Consider the following 23,152-nt stretch of genomic DNA (forward strand, 5'->3'; position numbering starts at 1 on the left):
CAATCATAGAGAAGAAAATGAGAGAGTTACAGTCATAGCTTGGGTGTAGAGAAAGGTCAACTTAATGCCAGATAAGCCCATTCAAAAGTCTGACAGCAGCAGGGAAGAAGCTGTTCTTGAGTCAGTTGACACGTGTCCTCAGACTTTTGTATCTTTTTCCCGAAGGAAGAAGGTGGAAGAGAGAATGTCCAGGGTGTGTGGGGTTCTCAATCATGCTGGCTGTTTTGCCGAAGCAGCGGAAAGTGCAGACAGAGTCAGTGGATGGGAGGCTGATTTGCATGGTGGATCAGGCAACATTCACGACCTTTTGTAGTTCCTTGCAGTCTTGGGCAGAGCAGGAGCCATACCAAGACGTGATACAACCAGAAAGAATGCTTTCTGTGGTGCATCTGTAAAACTTGGTGAGAGTTGTAGCTGACATGCCAAGTTGAAGGAAGTACAAGGAACTTATTGGTTCTCTTTGAAGTTGTGCTTGAGGCTTTGGACAGGAAAAGGGAGGAGGTAAAAGCACAGGTGCGTCATCTCCTGCACTTTCAAGGGAAGGTGTTACTGGAAGGAAAGTAGATGTTGGAGGTGATAAAGGAGTGATCTACAGTTTCACAGAGGAAATGGTCCCTTCGCAATGCTGTAAGGGACAGAAAGATGTGTTTGGTGGTGACATCAGGTTGGACATAGGGGAAATGGTGGAAAAAGATCTACTGAATATGCAGACTGAGGGGTGGGAGGTGGGGAGAAGGGGAACCCTACTGTGGTTCTGAAAAGGGAACAGAACAAAATACCTGCTTTTATATAGCACTTTTCACAACCACCAGATGTCTCAAAGCACTTCACTGCCATTGAAATACTTTTTGAAGTACAGTCAAGATCAGAGCATTCCGGATAACTCTCCCGCTCTTCCTTGAAATAGAGCCATGGGTTCTTTCACATCCACTCAGGCAGACAGATGGTGCCTTGTTTGAATATCCCATCTGAAGAACAATGACAATGCAAAACCCCCTCAAGTACTGCACTGAAAGTGTAGGGCTTAGTGAAAAATCCCTGGAATGAGACATAAACCAAGAACCTTAAGGTTCAGAGTAGAACTGAGCAATGACTTACACTGTCAAGGAGGAAGAGAAAGAAAAGTGTGGGTGCTAAACGGATGCAGTTGAAGGTTTCGTCAATCATTGTAGTGAGGAGATCCATGGCTGAGGAAAACATCATCCAATCTTCCCAGCTCAAGCAGCCTTTGCATTCTAATAGGCAAAAATATTCCCAGGTAACTAGCTAAAGAAATGTACCATCACTCAAAGGATCTTGGCAACTTAACTGAACGTGTCAAGCCAACATGGATCAGAAGCCAGATAGAAAGATGTTAGAAGCAATGTTAAATTAAGAAGGAACCATACTTGAACATTAAAGCAAAAAAGTCAATTCCTATGCAAGATCAGAATAGTTAAATTCTGACATCAAGATAGGCATTCATTTATTTGGTTGGGCCATAATGATTGGTAAGCATCCGTAACTGTAAACCTTAATTATTGCTAGTCACACCATGTTCCTAATCGCTCAGTTGGAACATTTCATATCTGATTAATACTAAAGTAACAAATTCTTGTCATCACATCTGTTACATACTCAAAAAATGCTCTACCAATCAAGTTTAGATACTCCTATTGTGTTCAATATTTCCAAACATTGCAATTCACATTTTCCACTCAAAGCTTTGTACAAGTGCAATAAGTTTCAACTATTAATAGTATATCAGGAGATATACTAGTATATAGTATATCACCATGAGAAATATAGTATAGTATCCCAGTGAGGCAAAGCTTTCAAAATGTCAACTTCTACTGAAAAGCTTTGATTAGTGCTTTCTCATCTCCTTCAACATTGTGAACTCTTTATTTCTAAACTGTTCATCTCCCATTTTAGGATCAGTGGTCATGTATTTTTAGACAACATGCTAGTTTTATGCAACGATGTTCATACTGCACACAGTCAAATGAACTGATTAAGTGCTGAGAGAAGTAAATAAAGTATCACATCTGATACAAGGACGGAAGCAGGAAATCATTATTCAATATTAAAGAAGACACCTGAAGTAAAACAGGACCACAATTTTGTTTAACCCTTCCACTAATTCTGTAATACTATGTCCTTCATAAGAACATAAGAACATAAGAAATAGGAGCAGGAGTAGGCCATCTGGCCCTTCGAGCCTGCCCCGCCATTCAATAAGATCATGGCTGATCTGTCGTGGCTCAGTTCCACTTTCCCGCCCTCTCCCCATAACCCTTAATCCCCTCTCTTATCAAAAACCCATCAACCCGCTTCTTAAAAATATTTAGCGAGGCAGCCTCCACCACTTCAACGGGCAGAGAATTCCAGATATTCACCACCCTTTGAGTGAAGAAGTTCCTCCTCAACTCCGTTCTAAACCGCCCCCCCTTTATCTTGAGGCTGTGCCCCCTAGTCCTACTGTCTTTTTTGAGCGGGAAGAGTCTCTCCACCTCTATCCTATCCATCCCATTCATCATCTTATACGTCTCAATGAGATCTCCCCTCATTCTTCTAAACTCTAACGAGTACAAGCCTAGTTTATTGGAGAGGATATAGCTATCAGGAAGGCTGAATGGGCAGTCATTTTATTCCTCTGGCAAAGAGAACGTGCTATGGGGAGAGCTGCTAAAGATCATTACTATTATCAGGGAGCTCGATATGACAGTCACAGAGAAAATGCTTCCACTCGTGTGGGAGACCAGAACAAGGAGCCTTAAGTAGACGATAGTCAGTAAGAACTAATACTGGAGAAACCTCTTATCCCAGAGAGCAGTGAGAACAGAGGTTGCAAGAAGGCTCACTGTGATACAAAGTCTATTCGTGCACAAAATGATACATTTTGTGGAAAAAGCTTTAGTGTCAATGCTAAATTATATGTTGTGATTGATACATAGGATTTTGATTTCCTCTGGCAATGTACAGGTTAACTTATATTTATGATATTATTTCAAAAGAATTGTTAGCGTTAAAATACACTGGGGTCCGAAAATAGCAGCAACTTTGGTATAACCCGGGTCCATTTAGACCCCAAAATTTTCATTTAGACTCAATGGATTCACACTAGTGTTTCAAGGGTGGCATGGTGGCACAGTGGTTCACACTGCTGCCTCACACAGCCTGGGACCTATGCTCGATTCCGACTTTGAGTGACTGTGTAGGTCACAAATGCACGTTCTCCACATATCTCTGTGGGTTTCCTTCAGGTGCACCACTTCCCACCCACGGTCCAAAGATGTGTAGGTTAGGGGGATTGGCAATGCTAAATTGCCCCTCAGTGTCCAAAAATGTGTAGGTTAGGTAGATTAGCCATAGTAAATGTGCAGGGTTGCAGGGATGGGGGGAGGGTTCTACTGCCATAAGACCATTAGATATAGGAGCAGAATTAGGCCATTCTGTTCACTGAGTCTGCTCCGCCATTCAATAATGGCTGATATGATTCTCATCCTCATTCTCATTCTCCTGCTTTCTCCCCATAACCCTTGATCCCCTTATTGATCAAGAACCTATCTATCTCTGTCTCAAAGAGCAGCACTTCATACTTGCCCCGATAAAACTCCATCTGCCAATTCTTCGCCAATAACTGCAAGTGATCTACATCCCGCTATATCCTTTGACGACCTTCTGCACTATCCACAACTCCACCTTTCTTTGTGTCGTCTGCAAACTTATTAACCTACCCATCTAGGTCTTCATCTAAACCATTTATCTATATCTCAAGCAGCACAGTTTCAGTAGCTACCCCTGCGGAATACCACTAGTGACGGACCTCCAGACAGAAAAACACCCTTCCACCACAACTGTCTAATCACCATGAGAAATGATGCACCTATTGTAGTGCAACATTTGATTTCCCGCCACCACCATCTGCTGTGCTAGTTTAAAATAAAATTATTATATTTTGAATTGGAGCAACTCCATGCTGTGGAGGTAGCAGAGAAACTTGGAGTTGCAGGTTCACCAAACATTAAAGGCGGCACCTCAAGTCAATAAGGCTGGTAAAACAGAATTACAGATTTTATCTCAAATGGTATAGAATATAAAAACTAAAAGGTAATAATGAACCTAAATAAAGCTGCAATGCTGCCTGTTCTATGAGCAAAGTGTTGAGCAATTAACTTCCAGAGTTAATAGTTGAGACAGAAATCATATTAACAATCCAGATTAGATTGGATAGATAGAAGGAGGAAACTGGCAGAAAAGCTATCAGAACAGCATAGATAAAAGGTGATTCTAGCCATCCGTGCATAAGAAAGGGAAACGAAAATGGACTGGCTAGAAGGGCATGTTTCCATGTAGTAACTTCTATGTATTTCTATGCATCCTAAAATCTCCTAATCGTCTGAGGCATTGGTCATTTTTATTCTGGGATTCTGAGTAGAAACACTATTTCAGTCTATTTTCAAACAGCAACTCTTCATACCCAAACTGTCAGCTAAAACTTAATCTGGCACATTTAATTAAATCTACAAGGTTAGATTTTTCTCCAAATACAGTGAGTAGATTAATCATTATATCAGTTAAGTCCCAAATTTCAACACCAATTTATAGTTATAAGGACTGGCTGGATACCATAATAAGCCTTAGTGCCCTTGAATTAAGGGATAAAAGAATTAGCCAATCAATCCTGATCAATATTCAACGTCTATGCTGGAAATGTATGCCTAAATGTCAGGTGAGGACAGGATTGAGTTTAGTTGCAATTCCCCACTCTCGTCAGTTTGCTGACATTCACTACTGATGCTCACAAAAAAAAACTTGAACTAAGTACAAGGGGAATGAACATGTGAGCAAAAGAACATACAAATTAAGAGGAGGAGTAGGCCACTCAGCCCTTTGAGTCTGCTCCACCATTCAATAAGATAATAGTGGGTGTGACTGTAACCTCAATTCCACATTCCTGCCCAATAATCTTTCACCCACCACACTTAAAAAGAATCTATCTATTTCTGTTTTAAAATAGTCAAAGGCTCTGTTTCTACCACCTTTTGAGGATGAGTGTTCCAAAGGTGCATAACCCTGGGAAAAAATCCCTTTCCTATCCTAAATGGGTGACCCCTGGTTTTTGAACAGTAGCACAGCGAGGGGGATTGAATATAAAAGTAGGGAGGTCTTGCTGTGGCTGTATGGGGCATTGGTGAGGCCGCAGCTGGAGTACTGTGTGCAGTTTTGGGCGCCGTACTTACGCAAGGATATTTTGGCCTTGGAGGGAGTGCAGAGGAGGTTTACTAGGCTGATGCCGGAGTTGAGGGGGTTGAGCTATGAGGAGGGGCTGAACAGATTAGGCTTGTACTCGTTAGAGTTTAGAAGCATGAGGGGAGATCTCATTGAGACGTATAAGATGATGAATGGGATGGATAGGGTAAAGGTGGAGAGACTCTTCCCGCTCAGAAAGGATAGTAGGACTAGGGGGCATAGCCTCAAGATAAAGGGAGGGCGGTTTAGAACAGAGTTGAGGAGGAACTTCTTCACTCAAAGGGTGGTGAATCTCTGGAATTCTCTGCCCGTTGAAGTGGTGGAGGCTACCTCGCTAAATATTTTTAAGACGCGGGTTGATGGGTTTTTGATAAGAGAGGGGATTAAGGGTTATGGGGAGAGGGCGGGAATGTGGAACTGAGCCACGACAGATCAGCCATGATCTTATTGAATGGCGGGGCAGGCTCGAAGGGCTAGATGGCCTACTCCTGCTCCTATTTCTTATGTTCTTATGCCCTCTAGTACTAGGTTCTCCTACAAGAGGAACCATCCTCTCAACGTCCACCCTCTAAAAACCCCTCAGGATCATATATGTTTCAATCAAATCACTTTCTACTCTTCTAAACTTCACCAGACACAGCCTAGAGTGTCCAACTTTCCTCATAAACCCAATCCAGTTGTTAGTTTAGTAAACCTTCTCTGAACGGCATCCATTGCACTTAAATAAAGAGACCAATGCTTATACAGTATTCTCGATGTGGTCTCACCAATGCAGTGTATACCTGAAGCAAAACCTCCCTATTTTTGCATTCAATTCACCTTGCAGTAAATCAGAGCATTCTATTAGTTTTCCTAATTACCTACAGTTTCTGCACTAGGTCCTCTAGATCTATCTGTAGCTCAGAGTTCTGCAATTTCTCACCATTTAGATAATTTTTTTTTAAATTTTCCTGCCAAAGTGGACAATTTCCCACTTTCTCACATTATAGTCTATTTGCCAGGTCTTTAACCATTCACTTACCTATGTGTGTGTGTATATACATATATCCCCTTGCAGCCTGTTCACATCTTACTATCCTATTCATCTTTGTGTCATCAGCAAAATTTAGCAACCATACCTTCGGCCCCTTCATCCAAATCATTTATACAAACTATAAACAGTTGAGGCCCTAGTATTGATCCATATGGGACATCTTGCCAATTAGAAAAATACTTATTATGCCTACCCTCTATTTCCTTTCTGCTAGTAAATTTTCTAACCATGACAGTATGCTACCCTCTACACCAGGATCTTTTACTTTTCACAACTGATGTGGCAAATTATCAAATGCCTTCTAGAAATCTAAATAAAGTACATCCACCATTTGCCTTTTATCCGTTGCATTTGTTAGTTCTTTACAATATGTTATTTTTTCAAAGAACTCCAATGAATTGGTTAAACATGATTACATGATTTCCCTTTCACAAAATCATGTTGACTCTGCCTGATCATCCTGAATTTTTCTAAGTGCTATAACATCTTGAACAATAGCTTCTAATATTTTCCCTTTGATAGATGTTGAGTTCACAGGCCTGTAGTTACCTGCTTTCACTCCACCTCCCTTTTTGAAAGTAAGAGTTACATTTGCTATTTTCCAATCTAATGGAAACTTCCTCACATCTCTCACTAGCCTCTTCTTGTGAGACCCAAGGGTGAATCGATCAAGACCCGAGGACCTGTCAGACCACAGCTCTAACAATTGTCTCAGTACCACTTCCCTGGGGGTATAGCTCAGTGGTAGAGGATTGAACTGCAGATCAAGAGGTTCCTGGTAATAGGCGGCAGGGTGGCACAGTGGTTAACACTGCTGCCTCACAGCGCCAGGGACCCAGGTTCGATTCCGGCCTTGGGTCACTGTCTGTGTGGAATTTGCACTTTCTCCCCATGTCTGTGTGGGTTTCCTCCGGGTGCTCCAGTTTCCTCTCAGTCCAAAAATCTGCATGTTAGGTTGACTGGTCATGCTAAATTGACCCTAGTGTCAGGGGGATTAACAGGGTAAATGTGTGGGTTTACGCAAATAGGATCTAGGTAGGTTTGTGGTCAGTACAGACTCAATGGGTCGAATCGCCTCCTTCTATACTGTAGGGATTCTGTGATTCTATAGTGATTGCAATTTTCCTTGACTTCCTCTCTCCTTTCATTTCCACATTTACAGCTACTTCTGGGAGGACTGATGCACAATACTGGTTCAATTAACCCACTGTTTAGTCATTTTCCATTAATAATTCCCTTGATTTACTTTCTATTGGGCCAATGCTCACTTTATTAATTCTTATTTTTTAAGACATCAATAGAAACTTTATCTATCTTTGCATTTCTATTAGCTTTCTCTCATACACTAATTTTTCCTTTCTTATCAATCTTTGTGTATTTTATATTCTATCCAATCTTCTGAATCGTCATCCATCTTTGTTCAATGATATGCCCGAATACTCTATTACTCTACGTTTTTTCAAGTTTGATAATACTAGTTAACACAGTTGGAATATTTCTTTCTCGTTGGAATATATGAAAGGGCAGAAACATACCAGGTTCCTTACAGTTATGACAACAACAGAGGTACTAAAATAAACTGAGTTGTAATTTATTATTTAAGGTGAAGAAAACCAAACTTCAATCCATTTACATTTTATTTTCTGAAAACTAAAATGCAATGCTTTCCTTTCCATAAATCAACAGAATCATCATTGGAGTTTTAGCCATTGTGCTCGGATTTTATCTGACATACAACATAGTAAGTGGCTAGAACATTAATGTCAGACTTTTGAAATGAGATTTTGATTTGTTAGGCTCCTGGCAATTACTTGCAGTTATATGCATCCATTTACAAAAGCCCAATGTAAGTTGGCTCACCAGCATCTGTTACACTGATCAGCTGCAGCATGAAGCTGTCACAGAAAATAGACTATATTGTATTATAAAAAGTGAAAAATCCTTTTGGTTCAACAACTGACCATTCCCTTTTATATGCCACCCCTCAGAAGAATGAGCTCAGAATGATGTGACCTGCAGTACGGTTCTTTCTCTAAAATGTGCAAAATTCAAGAATCTCTGACAAAATAACGACAAACACATTTACAGTAACAAGACATGGTCATATCTAACATAATGGTTATTGAAAACTCAAAGCTATAATAAAACACTACATCTGTTATTACCATTGAATCTTTTTCCCACATTCGTAGAAACTGCAGCAAACAAAGAAATTACAGATCCATGAAGTCCTCTGTTCAACTCACTAACTTAAGAAAAGGAATGTACATATATGTTATATACACATGTACATTTGTGTTTCCAATGTATTTTTACTTCATTGTTTACATGAATAATAATGGAAAAGGGTTAGAACAAGCATTATATTGCATGTATATTCTGGGTTTGTAAAAGAATGATGATTTTTACACATCATTTGCTTCACAACAAATGGCATTTAGCCATGCAGAAAATTCAGGTGTTAGTTTTCATTTTGTACTTCCAAAATGCAGTGGAATGAATCAAAGTATAGAATTCACACAAACATTTTCAGAACCAAACTCAGTGTGCCTCAATATTACAAAATGTGGACATTAGCTACCACCATCTTGGTATAATTGGTATTAGCACTGGCACACAAGAGTAGAACAGAATATTAAAACAAGAGAGCAAACTATAAATAATATTAACAGTACTAATCAATATTTGGAGCAAGTTAACCAGAAATAGACAATCCCAAATTTTTAAATATAAACCACACACTAAAAATCACAGATACATGCATCTGACAAAGGTATGACAAAAGACACACGGACTAGAGGACATATGGCCACGTGAATGGTGCAAGAAAGCAGAAGCCAAGGGTCGAGGTTAAGCAAAATTCTGGGAAGAATTGCTGAGTGGTTGGAACTGCTCCTAGTTATTAGCAGGTTAACTGATCTGGATTTGGGATCTGAGTGAACAAAATTGAAATGTGATGATGAAACCAATTTGGATGGTATTGCAAATTACAATGAAGTCTGTAAAAGACTAAAGTGGCAAAGATAGGCTGGTGCAATGGACAGCTGAACAGGATTAAGCAGCAGGATTAAGTGTGAAGTAATAGATTTGGGAAGAAAGAATAGGGAAAATACATCTTAAATAGGAGAGAAATTTGGTTTGCTTCAAGAATGCTGTGTTCACAGATTGACCTGCTAAAAGCAAACAAGACTATGGAGGGTTATCGAAGAGTGAACAATGTTAATTTGCTACTATTACTTAATGGAGCACATGTAAAGAGGGTGGAAATTTAAGACTTTGATTACAAGTATAATTAACTGAGAAATTTGAGGAAAAACTCTGTTGTGAATCAGGATGTGGAGTAACTATTTAAGAAGTAATTAAGGTGGCAAATGGCACATTGGCCTTTATTGCAAAGGGTTTGGAGTTTAAAAATAGGGAGGTTTTGTTTTTGATTTGATTTATTATTGTCACATGTATTAACATACAGTGAAAAGTATTGTTTTTTTACATGCTTTACAGACAAAACATACCAATCATAGAGAAGGAAACAAGAGACTGCAGAATGTAGTGTTACAGTCATAGCTAGGATACAGAGAAAGATCAACTTAATGCAAGGTAAATCCATCCAAAAGTCTGACAGCAGCAGAGAAGAAGCTGTTCTTGAGTCGGTTGGTACATGACCTCAGACTTTTGTATCTTTTTCCCAAAGGAAGGTGGTGGAAGGGAGAATGTTCAGGGTGCCTGCAGTCCTTGATTATACTGGCTGCATAATCTTCCCTAAGCAGTGGGAAGTGTAGACAGAGTCAATGGATGGGAGGTTGGTTTGCGTGATAAATTGGGCTACATTCACGATCTTTTGTAGTTCCTTATGGTCTTGGGCAGAACAGAAGCCATACCAAGCCGTGATACAACCAGAAAGAATGTTTTCTATGGTGCACCTGTAAAAGTTTGTGAGAGTCATAGCTGACATGCCAAATTTCCTTAGTCTTCTGAGAAAATACAGGTGTTGATGGACTTTTTTAACTATGGTGACAGCATGGGGAGATCAGGACAGGTTGTTGGTGATCTGGACACCTAAAAACTTGAAGCTCTCGACCCTTTCTACTTCGACCCCATTGATAGACAGGGGCATGTTCTCTTTGTTTTGTTGACATCGAGGGAGAGATTATTGTTGCTGCACGAGTTCATCAGATTCTCTATCTCATTCCTGTACTCTGTCTCATCGCTGTTTGAAATCCGACCCACTACGATGGTGTTGCAATTATTCAGGGTGTTGCCGAGGCCTTTACTTGGAATACTGCATACAGTTTTGATCCCCTCACTATACGGGATATAGTAAAGTTGGAGGGTGGCCAAAGGAGATTCATCAGACTAATTCCTGGGATGAGAGGTTGTCCTATCAAGAGAGACTAAATAGTCTGGGTCTGTATTCCTTGCAATTTAGAAGAGTGAGGAGTGCCCTTATTCAAACATGTAAGATCCTGAAGGGACTTGACATGGTGGATGGTGAGATGCTTTCACTAGTGAGAGAGCCTCAAACAAAGGAACATAGCTACAATATAAAGGGCCAGCCATTTAAAACTGAGGCACGTTGAAATTTCTTCTCACAAAGGATGGTGAATCTCTGGAATTCTCTGTCCGAAAGGGTGGTGGAGGCTGAGTATTCAAAGTGACGATGGATAAATATTTGATAGATCGAGGATTAGAGGGCTATGGGGAAATGGCACAGAAAATGAGTCTGCCAACGTCCCACAAAGATAGTACAGTATAAAATGTCCGTTTACTTCTAGGATAAAAGCTAAGTTGGGATTAAAGATAATGAATTAGCATTTCTGTCAGATGTAAGGCTAATGTGTTTCATGTTGCCAATGGAGAAGATGGCAGGGAAACCATTTTGGGATCATGTTGCAGGTCTCCCAACAAATCAATGAATGTCAGACAAACAGCAGATCTGTGTGCTCAGGAGAGAGAAAAGAGGCTGTTTGTTTTGCAAGTTACCATAGGTAAAAGCGAGAAGGAAACAGTCTCTAGACAAAGAGACACATCCCATAGTCATCTAATGATTCTGGGAGTTCTGTGCTCGCTTGGCCAGGGGCAAGAAGAACCATCAGAACAGACTTTACTGCAGGTATTGAATTTATGGGATGTCCTGGAAACTGAGGAAAGGGGACACAGGAACTCATTGGAAACTGTGAATAACAGTGGATTATTTGTTATAAAGACATTATATCCATGGAGAGTGTGAGGTGTGGCAAGTGTGAAAGGGGAATGTTCCATTCTGCATCTGGAAGTAGAAGTTGCTTACAAAAAGAAAATAGTGTTTATCAATGGTGTTTTTGGTCATTTGTTACATTAAAGGTTTTAAAACATGAAATATTATCATGCCATCCTTTTCAGCAAGCAACTGGAAGTTCACATTTCTTTTTGAATGCTTTTGGTCTTTATGACTATTGTAACAGCAATAATCAGAGTTATATTAATTCTGCATTTCATTTTATTACCATAATCCAAGTGCTCCTGCACAAAAATGAAATTGTCTTCATTAGTAAACCCTACGTAAAATATTTAACTCAAGAACCAAGTTACTGAAAAAACGGTGACACAGTGGTTAACACTACTGCCTCACAGCACCAGGGGCCCGGGTTCAATTCCAACCTTGAGTCACTGTCTTGTGTCGAGTTTGCACATTCTCCATGCATCTGCATGAGTTTGCCCTGGGTGTTCCGATTTCCTCCCACAGTCAAATGATGTGCAGGTTTGGTGGATTTGCCATGGTAAATTGCCCATTAGTGTCCAAGATATATAGGTTTGTGGATTGTCCATGTGTGGGGTTACAGGGTTAGGACAAGGGATTGGGGTGAGGTCGGGTGCTCTTTCAGAATTCCGAGACTGCAGACTCGATGGGTTGAAGGGCCTCTTCTGCACTCTCGGGATTCTATGATGATAGCCTCATTAATGTTGGAAAATATTCCAAAATGTTTGACAAAATTTAATTAGACAAAATTGCGCTAACCCAAAGAAGGGGATGTTAGGTGGAATGATTAAAAGCTTGGATAAAGGGATAGGTTTTACTGAGCAACTTAAAGGAAGAGAGGATTGGGAATTCAAGCAAATATGATTCACTGTATTGCCTATGACAATACTGCAGTGAAGCGGATGGGGATACTTAACTCAGAGTTAAAGAAAGTTAGAGTTCTTGGAATTTTGCAGCACTGGAGAAGGTGACAGGCATTGGGAGGGGATAGGCCATGGAGGAACTTAAACAGGAGAATTTTAAATTTGAGGGGTTGATGCCCCCAGTAGCTAATGTACCAAGCACAAACGTAACGAGTGGTGCAACTTGATGCGGGTTAGGATAGAGGCAAGCCGTAGTTTGGATTAGCTCAACTTTATGCAAGATAGATGATGGGAAGCTGGCTGGGACAGCACTGGTATATTATCTGGAAGCAACAAAAATATAGATGAGTGTTTCAGCAGCAGTCAACTCATGTTTCAGAGTGGAAATGAGTGTTGGAGATGATATGAGATCAGAAGCTCAGCACAGGATCAAATGGAACACTGGTTCAGCCTAAGCCAAAAAGAAACATTTTGATTTTCAGAATCAATACATTTTTGAGACAGTTTGATGTATTGCAATTTTATATGGATAAAAGAATTTGAGTTGATTCAGTGTTGTGCTATTAATTCGATCAGTTTATTTTTCAGAATGACTGGTTAACATTTTTCCAACTGGTAAAGTTTTTTCATATTGCACAAGCCAAAAATGCACTATATATTTTTACACAGGTTTCAACATGAGCTCAATAGTGGCCTCACTTAGATTAGTAGCTACAGGGATAAATCATATTAGTCAATCAATAACTTTGATGCAATATACTGCTGTAAATTCACTGCCTCAAAGTATTTACCAATGGTAGTAAATATGCACTTCACCCTAGTTCAAATTCTGTCTCCAGGCACAGCACAAATTTGAAAGGACAAAATTATACTTCCAAACATTTCTCACACTTTATGAAGTGGCTTCTGAGGATGGACCCTGCCCACTGTGGGGCAATACTGCAGAGCACTAGGTCCCCACCAACAGAAGTTGGCTGGCTAGGAGGGCACCAAGCAGGGGGATCCAGTCGGCCTGGGACTCCCTTCGAAACAGGAGCCAAAGTTCGAAGTAGATCCTAAGCCTAGAACACAGGCTGAAGAAAGCTGGATGTGGGCCCTCAGTGATAGCACAGGTTGGAGGAAGATAATGCCACAGAAGCCTTGTGGAAAGAGGAAGATTGCAGGACTGCAGCCCAGAATTGGGACAGCAGAACAAATCTGAAAGTCACTACATTGAGGAGCTGAGGTCTTGAATAGGACAGAGGTCTGGAGCAGCAGCAGTGAATTTTCTCTGTACATTGGTTACACTTTTCCTTGAGAGCTTATATAGTTTTGATGCTGATGGAATAAAGGAACTTATTATTAACAAGTCTTTGTGCAGGTCACGTGCTTAAATCTCAATTCATATTCTGGCCTTCTATAATCAGACCCTAAAACTTTACTGTGGGCAAACTTCAGAACTAGTCACATGACCTCATTCATTTACCCTAAATTGACAGATGCAATCCCAAAACATCATAACGTTGTAAACCTCAATTATTACATTGAAGATGAGAGTGATTGACTGGCCAGTTCAAAGAGAGAAGTTCAAATTTTGGCCAACATATATGGAGGGAGCCTTTCATACTAAACAGAATTAACCAGCAATAGATAACATTCATGAAAATTTCATTTTGCTTATTATATACTTCACTGATAAATGTGAGCCATTACCAAGACAAAGGGCAAACCTGCCTTACTGAAAATTAAAGTATCAACTCAAAATCTTTTGGCTTAAATTTCCCTATTACAGCCTTGCTATCAGATGTCAATCATTTTACAAAATTGATTGATGCATGGAATTCCAAGATTTGTTGAAATATTTCTCTGAAAACCTGGGCTTGAGCACAGAAAATTTAACTCATATGAGCTTTTAATTCAAATATACTCTTATAAATTGTAAGCACAGCAGAAGTACCCCGAGCATAAAAGGAAGATTCATCAATATCAACGGTCTGTCATTGTAATTTTTGAAACCCGCACTGAGCAACAGGAGAAGCTAGTCATTTTACACAGCCACTACGCAGCAGTGACAGGAGTGGTATTCTCCACTAACAGGATGCTGCTTTCAAGCCAAATAAATGTACCACCTACCACACAAATGAATAATAAAGTCTATGAATTTCACTGCTGTTTTGATGCTCGGTATGTAGGCCGCACATCTCTATGATTGGTGGATTATATGAAGCATTATATTCTTTCAGGCATTCAAAACAAGCAGCATGCTGACCATACACAATCACAGTAATAAGTCTCACAACACCAGATTAAAGTCCAACAGGTTTATTTGGTAGCATAAGCTTTCGGTGTGTCGCTCCTTCTTCAGGTAGCATACATAGACATAGGACAGTTAGTGAAATTCTTTCTGTCAGGAAACAGTTCAACAGTCACAGGCATTCAGCTTCTGATCTTTGGATAAGCGTTCTCCAAGGCAGCCTTCATGACACACGACAATACAGAATCGCCGAGCAAAAACCGACAGCCAAGTTCCACACACGAGGACAGCCTCAACCAGATCTTGGGTTCATGTCACACCATCTGCAACCCCCATGACTTGCCTGGGCTTGCAAAATCTCACTAAGGTCCTGGCTGGAGACAATACACACCTCTAATCTGTGCTTAACCCTCTTTCCATTCACATTGTGTGTTCCTTTAAGACTTCATTACCTGCAAAGGCTCGTATTCCAACCATTATCTTGTAAATTGAGTCTGTGCCTACGTATGCCCTGTTTGTGAACACAACTCTTTACTCACCTGAAGAAGGAGCAACACTCCAAAAGCTTGTGCTACCAAACAAACCTATTGGACTTTAACCTGGTGTTGTGAGACTTCTTACTGTGCTTACCCCAGTCCAATGTCGGCATTTCCACATCATACGCAATCAGCCCATGCTTGCAAAACTTAGAACATAGAGCCCGCATCAGATGAGATTTTGTGATTGAACAGCATTTACTTAACAATTCAGAGTGTGCTAAGACGACATTAACACCCAAGTTATTAGCAGATGAGTCTGCAATGTGGCTATACGTAGTCCATCGTCATGAAGTGCTTCGAAAAGTTAGTCTTGGCACGGATCAATTCTGGCCACCCAGATTGCCTGGATCCACCACAGTTCACTGATCACCGCAAAAGGTCCACATCAGATGTCATCTCCCTGGTCCCACACTCAATCCTGGAACACCTGAATAACAAAGACACTTATGTCTGACTCCTGTTTATTGACGACATCCAGCCTTCAATACCACTATCCCTACAAAACTCATCTCTAAATTCTGTGGCCTGGGATTCAGCTGCTCCCTTTGCAACTGGATCCAAGACATTTTAACCCAAAGACTGTCATCAGTAAAGACAGGCAACAACACCTCATCCACAATACCACAAGATTGAGTCATCAGCCCCTTACTACATTCCTTGTACACCTATGACTGTGTGGCCAAATTCCCCTCCAACTCGATTTTCAAGTTTGCTGATGACACCATTATAGTGGGTCAGATCTCAAACAATGACGAGACACAGTACAGCAAAGAAACAGAGAATCTGGTGAACTGGTGAGACAACAATAATCTCTCTCGCAATGTCAGTAAAACGAAGGCGATAGTCATCGACTTCAGGAAACGGAGTCTGTATCAACAGGATGAAGTGGAAATGGCTGAGAGCTTCAGTTCCTAGATATCCAGACCACTAACAACCTGGCCTGACTTCTCCACGCCAGACTATAGTTAAGGAAGCCCACTAATGCCTCTACTTTCTGAGGAAGGCTAACAAAATTTGGCATGGCTCTCACCAACTTTTGTACCATAGAAATCATCTTTTCTGGTTGTATCATAGCTTGGTACGGCTCCTGCTCTGACCAAGGCCATAAGAAATTACAAAGGGTCATAAATGAAGCCCAATGAATCATGCAAACTAACCTCCCACACATTAACATTTCCCGCTGCCTCGGAAAAGTAGCCAACAGAATCAAAGACCCCGCACACCGTGGACATATTCTCTTGCACCTTCTTCCGTCAGGAAAAAGGCACAAAAGTCTGAGATTACATACGAACTGACTCAAGAACAGCTTTTCCCTGCTGCCATCAGACTTTGGAATGGGCCTACCTTATATAAAGTTGATCTTTCTCTGCATGCTAGATATGGCTGTAACACTACATTCTGCCCCCTCTCATTTCCTTCTCTATGAACGGTATGCTTTGTCTGCATGGCATACAAGAAACAATACCTTTCACTGTATCCTAATGCATGTGACATTAATAAATCACATCAAAACTGCTCTTGCAAAGAGGGAGCTTGTTCAGAAATTGTGGCTTTTTCAATTAAACAAAAGCATGGGCAACAACGGTTCCCTGGTGCATTCCCTCCACCGATCAATCAGTACCTTTTTCTCATCCGGTATAAATTTTTGTTCTCTTTGAAATGTGGTGTTGTTGACTGTCCTGACGAGTGCGAGGCTAAAAACTTCAGCAACATGCCTCTTGTTTCATCAATTCTTGAGCCCTATACTATCAAGTGACTATATTAAAATTTAATCACAGTAACATAATGGAATGCAATTTATCATTTTGATTTATTGTCACATGCGTAAGTATACAGTGAAAAGTATTATTTCTTGCAAGCTACATAGGCAAGACTATCTAGATTCATATAACTCTATCCACAGCATTGCCTGCTTCGAATACAAATTAAGATTTTGGCAACAACATGTTTTGTACCTCTAGCTTGAGTGATTTTTGCTGGAAAACTTCAGAAAATAATTCTGATGCAGCATATATCACAAATGTTCAACTGAATTTGAATTAATATCCACAAAATAACTATTTCTTGTAGTGTCTTCAGAATTAGTTAACTATTAATTTATTGGCTAGCGAATGATCCATATATTGGAAATCAAATGGCAATTTCCTATTTAGTCACAATTTTTAAAGAATATTTTTGGAAAGACCTGAACACTTGTTAAATTGTGATCCAAATTGTTAATGTTTTACTGTGTTGCAACATAGCATTTAGAGCATCATAAAATATTTAATAACATATTCCAAATAAATATATTTCAATGCTACTTTTCATTTGGGGATTTTTCACAATAACTTTATTTCAGTGTTAATGTAAGCCTACTTGCGATGCTAATAAACAAATTTGAAAAAAAAAACCTCATTTAGGGGTATATCTCCCAAATTACAACTTAGGTATAGCCTAGGAATTTGTTTCTGACTTTTGAAGTTCATGACATAACAGTCAAAATGATGCCCTTTACCGAACAGCAGAAAATTGACAGAAACAAGAAATCACGAAAGAACAAACAAAATTGGAGGAGTAGATCAGAAAGCACTTCAAGTCTGCTCCACCATTCCATTCACTCACGGGTGAACTTCCACCTCAACTCCACTTAACATACCATCCCATATCCCTTCATTTCCTCAGTATCCAAAAATCTATCAACTTCAGTTTTGAATGTACTCAACAGCAGAGCATCCATAGTTCTCCAGGGTAGAGATTTCCAAAGATTATCAACCATGTTGGAAGAAGAAATTTTCCCTCATCTCAGTCTTAAATCATTAATCACTGAGCCTGAAACAATAATTCTCAGTTATAGAGTCTCCAGCCAAAGCAAAAATCTTTTTAGCATCTACCTTGTCAAGTCCGTCAAGAGTTTTATCTAATTAAGGGAATCTCCTCTCATTCATTTAAATTCTAGGGAATCAAAATTTCCCCTCATTAAAAATATTCAAAGATTCTACTTTCACCACATTTTAAGAGAGTAACAAAGACTCTCAACCTCCTGAGAAAAAAAGTTTCCTCATCTCTGTCCTAAATGGGCAACCCCCTATTTTTAAAGTGACCTCCCTAGTTATAGATTCTCCACAAGAGGAAACATCCATTCCACATCCACCCTGTCAAGACACCACAGCATCCTGTTTCAATCAAGTCAAGTCTTACTTATTCTTCTAAATTCCAGTAGATACAAGTTTAGGTTTTCCAACCTTTCCTCATAACGCAACTTATCAAATCCAGGTACTAGACTAGCAAACGTTCTTTGAACTGCTTCCAATTCTTTTACATCTGCCCTTAAAAATGGAGACCAATACAGTACACAGTACTCCAAATGTGGTCTCACTAATTCCCTGTATAACTAAAGCATAATCTTCCTAATTTTGTATTAAATTCCCTTTGTAATAACCAGTAACATTGAAAACCATTCCTAAATACTGCTATATCTGCATATGAACCTTCTACGATTCATGTACTAGGATATCTAGGTTCCTTTGCATCTTGCTCTGCAATCTCTCACCACGTAGGTAACACGCTTTGTTTTCATTCTTCCTGGCAAAATGGACAATTTCACATTTTCCTACATTGTAGCCCATTCACCAGATCTTTTCCCACTCATTTAATCTATCTATATCTTTTTGTAGCCTCCTTATGTTCTCTTCATAACTTACTTTCCCACTCATCTTTGTGTCATCAGCAAAACTTAGCAACAATACTTTGGTCCCTTCATCCAAGTCGTTTATATAAACTGTAAAAAGTTGTCATCTCGTCATGGAGCGCTATAGCACACCACTCATTGCATCATGCTAATCAAAAAACGGCCTATTAGACCTACTTACTTGGTATAAATTGGCTCGCCAAACATCCATCCATGCCAATGTGCTGGGCCCTACACCATGAGTTTCTATTTTCCACAATAACCTTTGATGGAGCACCTTATCAAATGTCTCCTGGAAATCCACGTTCAGTACATCTACTGGTTCCCCTTAATCCACAGTGCATGTTACTTCTTCAATAAGCCGGTTAAACTTATTTTCCCTTCACATCTTGAAGATAGATGCCCCAAAGAAGATGTCCAAGACAAAATGTGCCTTGAGACAGAAAAGAGGCACCGGACTGATCATTTAAAATATGTATTGGAATAGGTGCGTGAAAAAGATCAGAATGGCCACATTGTCACTAGAAATGCAATTTGCATGTATGCACTTGTGCCGGCCAAATCAAACTGAGTTCAGCAATGATTTCAGTTGGTGCAGTTACTTCATGGAAAGAAAATGCCTAGTGCTACAGCAGAAGACGAAGATCACTCAGACTATGAAAAGAACTGCGTGATGAATTATCAGTTTCCAGCAATTCATCACCAAACAGTGGAAAAAACATTATGTCACATCAATAACATGGATGAAGCACCCATGAATCTTGATATGCCCAGAAATCAAACTGTTGAGAGAAGGATTGAAAAACACCTCTAGCTAAAACCACAGGACATGAGAAGATGAGATTCATGGTGGTATTAGCTTACAGGGCCGAAAGAATGAAATTTTATATTGTCTTTCTTCATTCTTCCCACCAAAATGTATCACTTCACAATTCTTCGCATTAAATTTCATTTGCCACTTGTCAGTCTATTCAATCTACCTGCTTACGTCCACTAAACATTATGTTCCTCATCATTCTCAATACTTCCAAGTTTGTGTCTCATCTACAAATTCTGAAATTGCACCCTCTGTAACAAAGTCACAGAGGCCAGTTTCTAGCCAATTTGATTCCTGCCACCTGATATCAAGAAACAGCTGAAACCATTGGATACTGCAAAAGCTATGGGAGTATGTTCTGGGAGTAGTACTGAAGATGTGTGCTTCAGAATTTGTCACACCTATAGCCAAATAGTTCCAGTACATCCACAACACAGACATCTACCAAGTAATGTAGAAAATTGCCTAGGGATGTCCTGTCCACAAAAAGGAGCACAAACTCAAGCCGGCCAATTACTGCCCCATTGGCCTACCCTTGATCAATGATAAAGTGATGGATGGTGTCATTGACAGTGCTATCAAGCCGTACTTATTCAGCAATAACTTGCTCACTAATGTTTAGTTTGGTTTCTACCAGGGCCACTTAGCTTCTGACCTCATTACAGCCTTGGTCAAAATACTGACAAAAGAGCTGAATTCAAGAAATAAGGTCAGAGCGATGGCCCTTGACACCAAGGCAGCATTTCACCAAGTGTGGCATCAAGGAGCCCTGACAAAACTGTCCACTAGTTGGAAGCATACCAAGCACAAAGGAAGATGGCTGTGGTTGTTGCAGGTCAATTGTTTTAGTGCCGAGATATTAACGCAGGAGTTCCTCACAGCACAGTGGCACAGTGGTTAGCACTGCTGCCTCACAGCACCAGGGACCTGGGCTCAATTCCCAGCTTGGGTCACTGTCTGCGGAATCTTCACATTCTATTGGAATCTGTATGTTCTCCCCATGTCTGCATGGATTTCCTCTGAGTGGTCTGGTTTCCTCCCACAGTCCAAAATTGTGCAGAATTGGTGGATTGGCTGTGCTAAATTGCCCCTTAGTGTCAGGGGGATTAGCTAGGCTAAGTACATGGGGCTATGAGGATAGGGCCTGCGTAGGATTGTGGTCGGTGCAGACTCAATAGGCTGAATGGCCTCTTACTACAATGTAGGATTCTATGATCCTATGAATGTCCTAGGCCCAATCATCTTCCAATGCTTCATCAATTACCTTCTCTCCATCAGAAGATGGGATGAATGCTGATGATTGCACAATGTGCAACACCATTCAAACTCCTCAAACATTGAAGCAGTCCATGCCTACAGGCACCTTTGAACTCTATGGTAAGTAACATTCGTGCCTCACAAGTGCTAGGCAATGGCCATCTACAACAAGGGGAAATCCAACTATTCCCTTAACATTCAATAGCATTACCATTGCTGAATCTCCCACCAACAATATCCTGGTTACCACTGACCAGGAACTGAACTGGACTGCGGTTACAACAGTAGATCAGAGGCTGTAAATTCTGCAGAGAAAATTCACCTCTTGACTCCCCAAAGCACTCCCACCACCCACAAAGCACAAGTTGGGAGTGTGTTGGACAAGCACAGCTCCAACGATGCTCAAGAAGCTCAGCATCACTTACCCAAAGCAGTCCACTTGATTGACACCCCATTCACCATCTTCAACATTCAATTCCACCACTTGTGCACAGTAGCAGCAACAGGTATGTGTACCATCCATAAGGTGCGCTGCAGCAATTTATCAAAGCTCCTTCAACAGCACCTTTCAAATCCACAAACTGTATCATCAAGGACAGCAGGTGCATGTGAACACCACCACCTGCAAGTTTTCTGCCAAGCCATACACCATCCCGGCTTGGAACTATATCACCATTCTTTCAATGTCGCTGGGTCAAAATCCTGGAACTCGCTTCCTAATGGCCCTGTGTATACCTACATCTCATCTATTTCAGCAGTTTAAGAAGGTGGCTCAGTACCACCTCTGTAAGAGTATTTTGGGAATGGGCAATAAATGTTGGCCTAGCCAGCGATGTCCACATGCCATGAAAATAAAGTGTGGCATTTTAGACAGTAATTTCCAGATTTCACATTTAACTGTGGGCCTTTACTGACCGGAAGTTTCTATCCAATTTCTGTTAAAATAATAGTGCTGTTAGCCTCATTGTTACTTTCACAGAAAAAATCTGCGCTATTAACTCATTAGTCATTTGTGGATCAAAGTTACTGACATTGTAAAGTTTTAAGCAGAAAGGTTTTCTGTGATTAATCATTTATTTTGTAGCAGTTCTTCTTCCAAACTGCTGCTGACGCTACTCAACTTACTCAATTTCTTAGCAGCTTCCAGGGCATCGTGTGAATTGTCGGCAACAAAGAACCTCTGAACTGTGACCCCGTGATCCGCCATGATTTTTTTGCTCTGATACTCTTGCAGGTTCAGCCATCTCACAGGGATCATCTGGACCATCTGTGTTTTCATGGAGAACAGAAGAAAAAAAAATTAATCATTTGTCCAGCAAGTGCATGCAATTACAAACTCCTGTCTATTTGTATTGCTGAATACTGTAATTAAAAAATAGTTCCAATGATTGGCTATAATAACTGGCCATTCTCTGTGCTTCGCTGAGCATGTTCACACCTCAGACTGTAGGTTTTCAGCTCTGCTGCCATTCCTTATCTACCATCTGATTTAATTACTCTTTGATTTTAGTGCCCTGGGAGCTTCCATCCCTGAAAGCTTGTTCCAAGATGCTCAGACAAGATGTTAATGAAACAACTTGGAGTAAAGGGAAAAGGTTGACCTGCCTCAGCAGCTGTCAGTGAAGATTGCTCATGCATGCTCCTGCATCTTGCTGTCTGCCAATAATCTCATGATATTGCATTGCTATCACTCTACCCTTGAATTCGAAAGTGGTCTATCTACTATATGTATTATATATATTTATTATATAAGCTAAATTAAAGAGATAAGTGAAAATTATTGATTAAAATGCATATGGCATGGGATTGATCACTTGTAGATGATACAAGAGGTTTTATACGCAAAAGGGGTACAGCATTATAATCTTCATTAAAAAATCAACAATAATTCTTACAAGAACAAAGTTAAATTGTACTGAATGCATCATTACATCACTGACAAGTTATTTCGTCAGTAAAATTGTAGGAAAAGTGCACTATAACATATACAGAATTGCCAAACCACAGCAATATATGCCATTCGACCAAACCAACTCAAGTATCTAATTTTTTAATCACAGTCCTGCACTTTCTCCTACCCCAAATCCACCTGACGCAACTGTGTTCCATCAATACTAAATCCAATTTGCTACTGAATGCATCAACTAAAATGCTATTCATTAAGCTAAGTGCTATTTTATTTATAAGACTGTCTGAAAAATTGCTTGTTAAATTTAGCTTGCAATAATAGTCTCTGGTTTTTAAATCTTGTTTCTTACAAAACGTACTT

At 40.1% G+C, this 23,152-nt stretch overlaps 1 protein-coding gene across 1 annotated transcript in view; it reads right to left on the reverse strand.

Moving 5' to 3' along the window:
• suclg2 (succinate-CoA ligase GDP-forming subunit beta) overlaps positions 1–23,152 on the reverse strand; it is a 355,250-nt gene that overhangs the window by 218,300 nt on the left and 113,798 nt on the right. The window contains exon 2 of the mRNA XM_080183376.1: positions 22,009–22,150. Coding sequence (XP_080039502.1) covers positions 22,009–22,150 — 142 coding nt within the window. The remainder of the gene's footprint in view (positions 1–22,008; positions 22,151–23,152) is intronic.

The sequence above is a fragment of the Carcharhinus amblyrhynchos genome, chromosome 3 (assembly GCF_965287045.1).
Source record: "Carcharhinus amblyrhynchos chromosome 3, sCarAmb.v2.hapA, whole genome shotgun sequence".
Classification (NCBI taxonomy): Eukaryota; Metazoa; Chordata; class Chondrichthyes; order Carcharhiniformes; family Carcharhinidae; genus Carcharhinus; species Carcharhinus amblyrhynchos.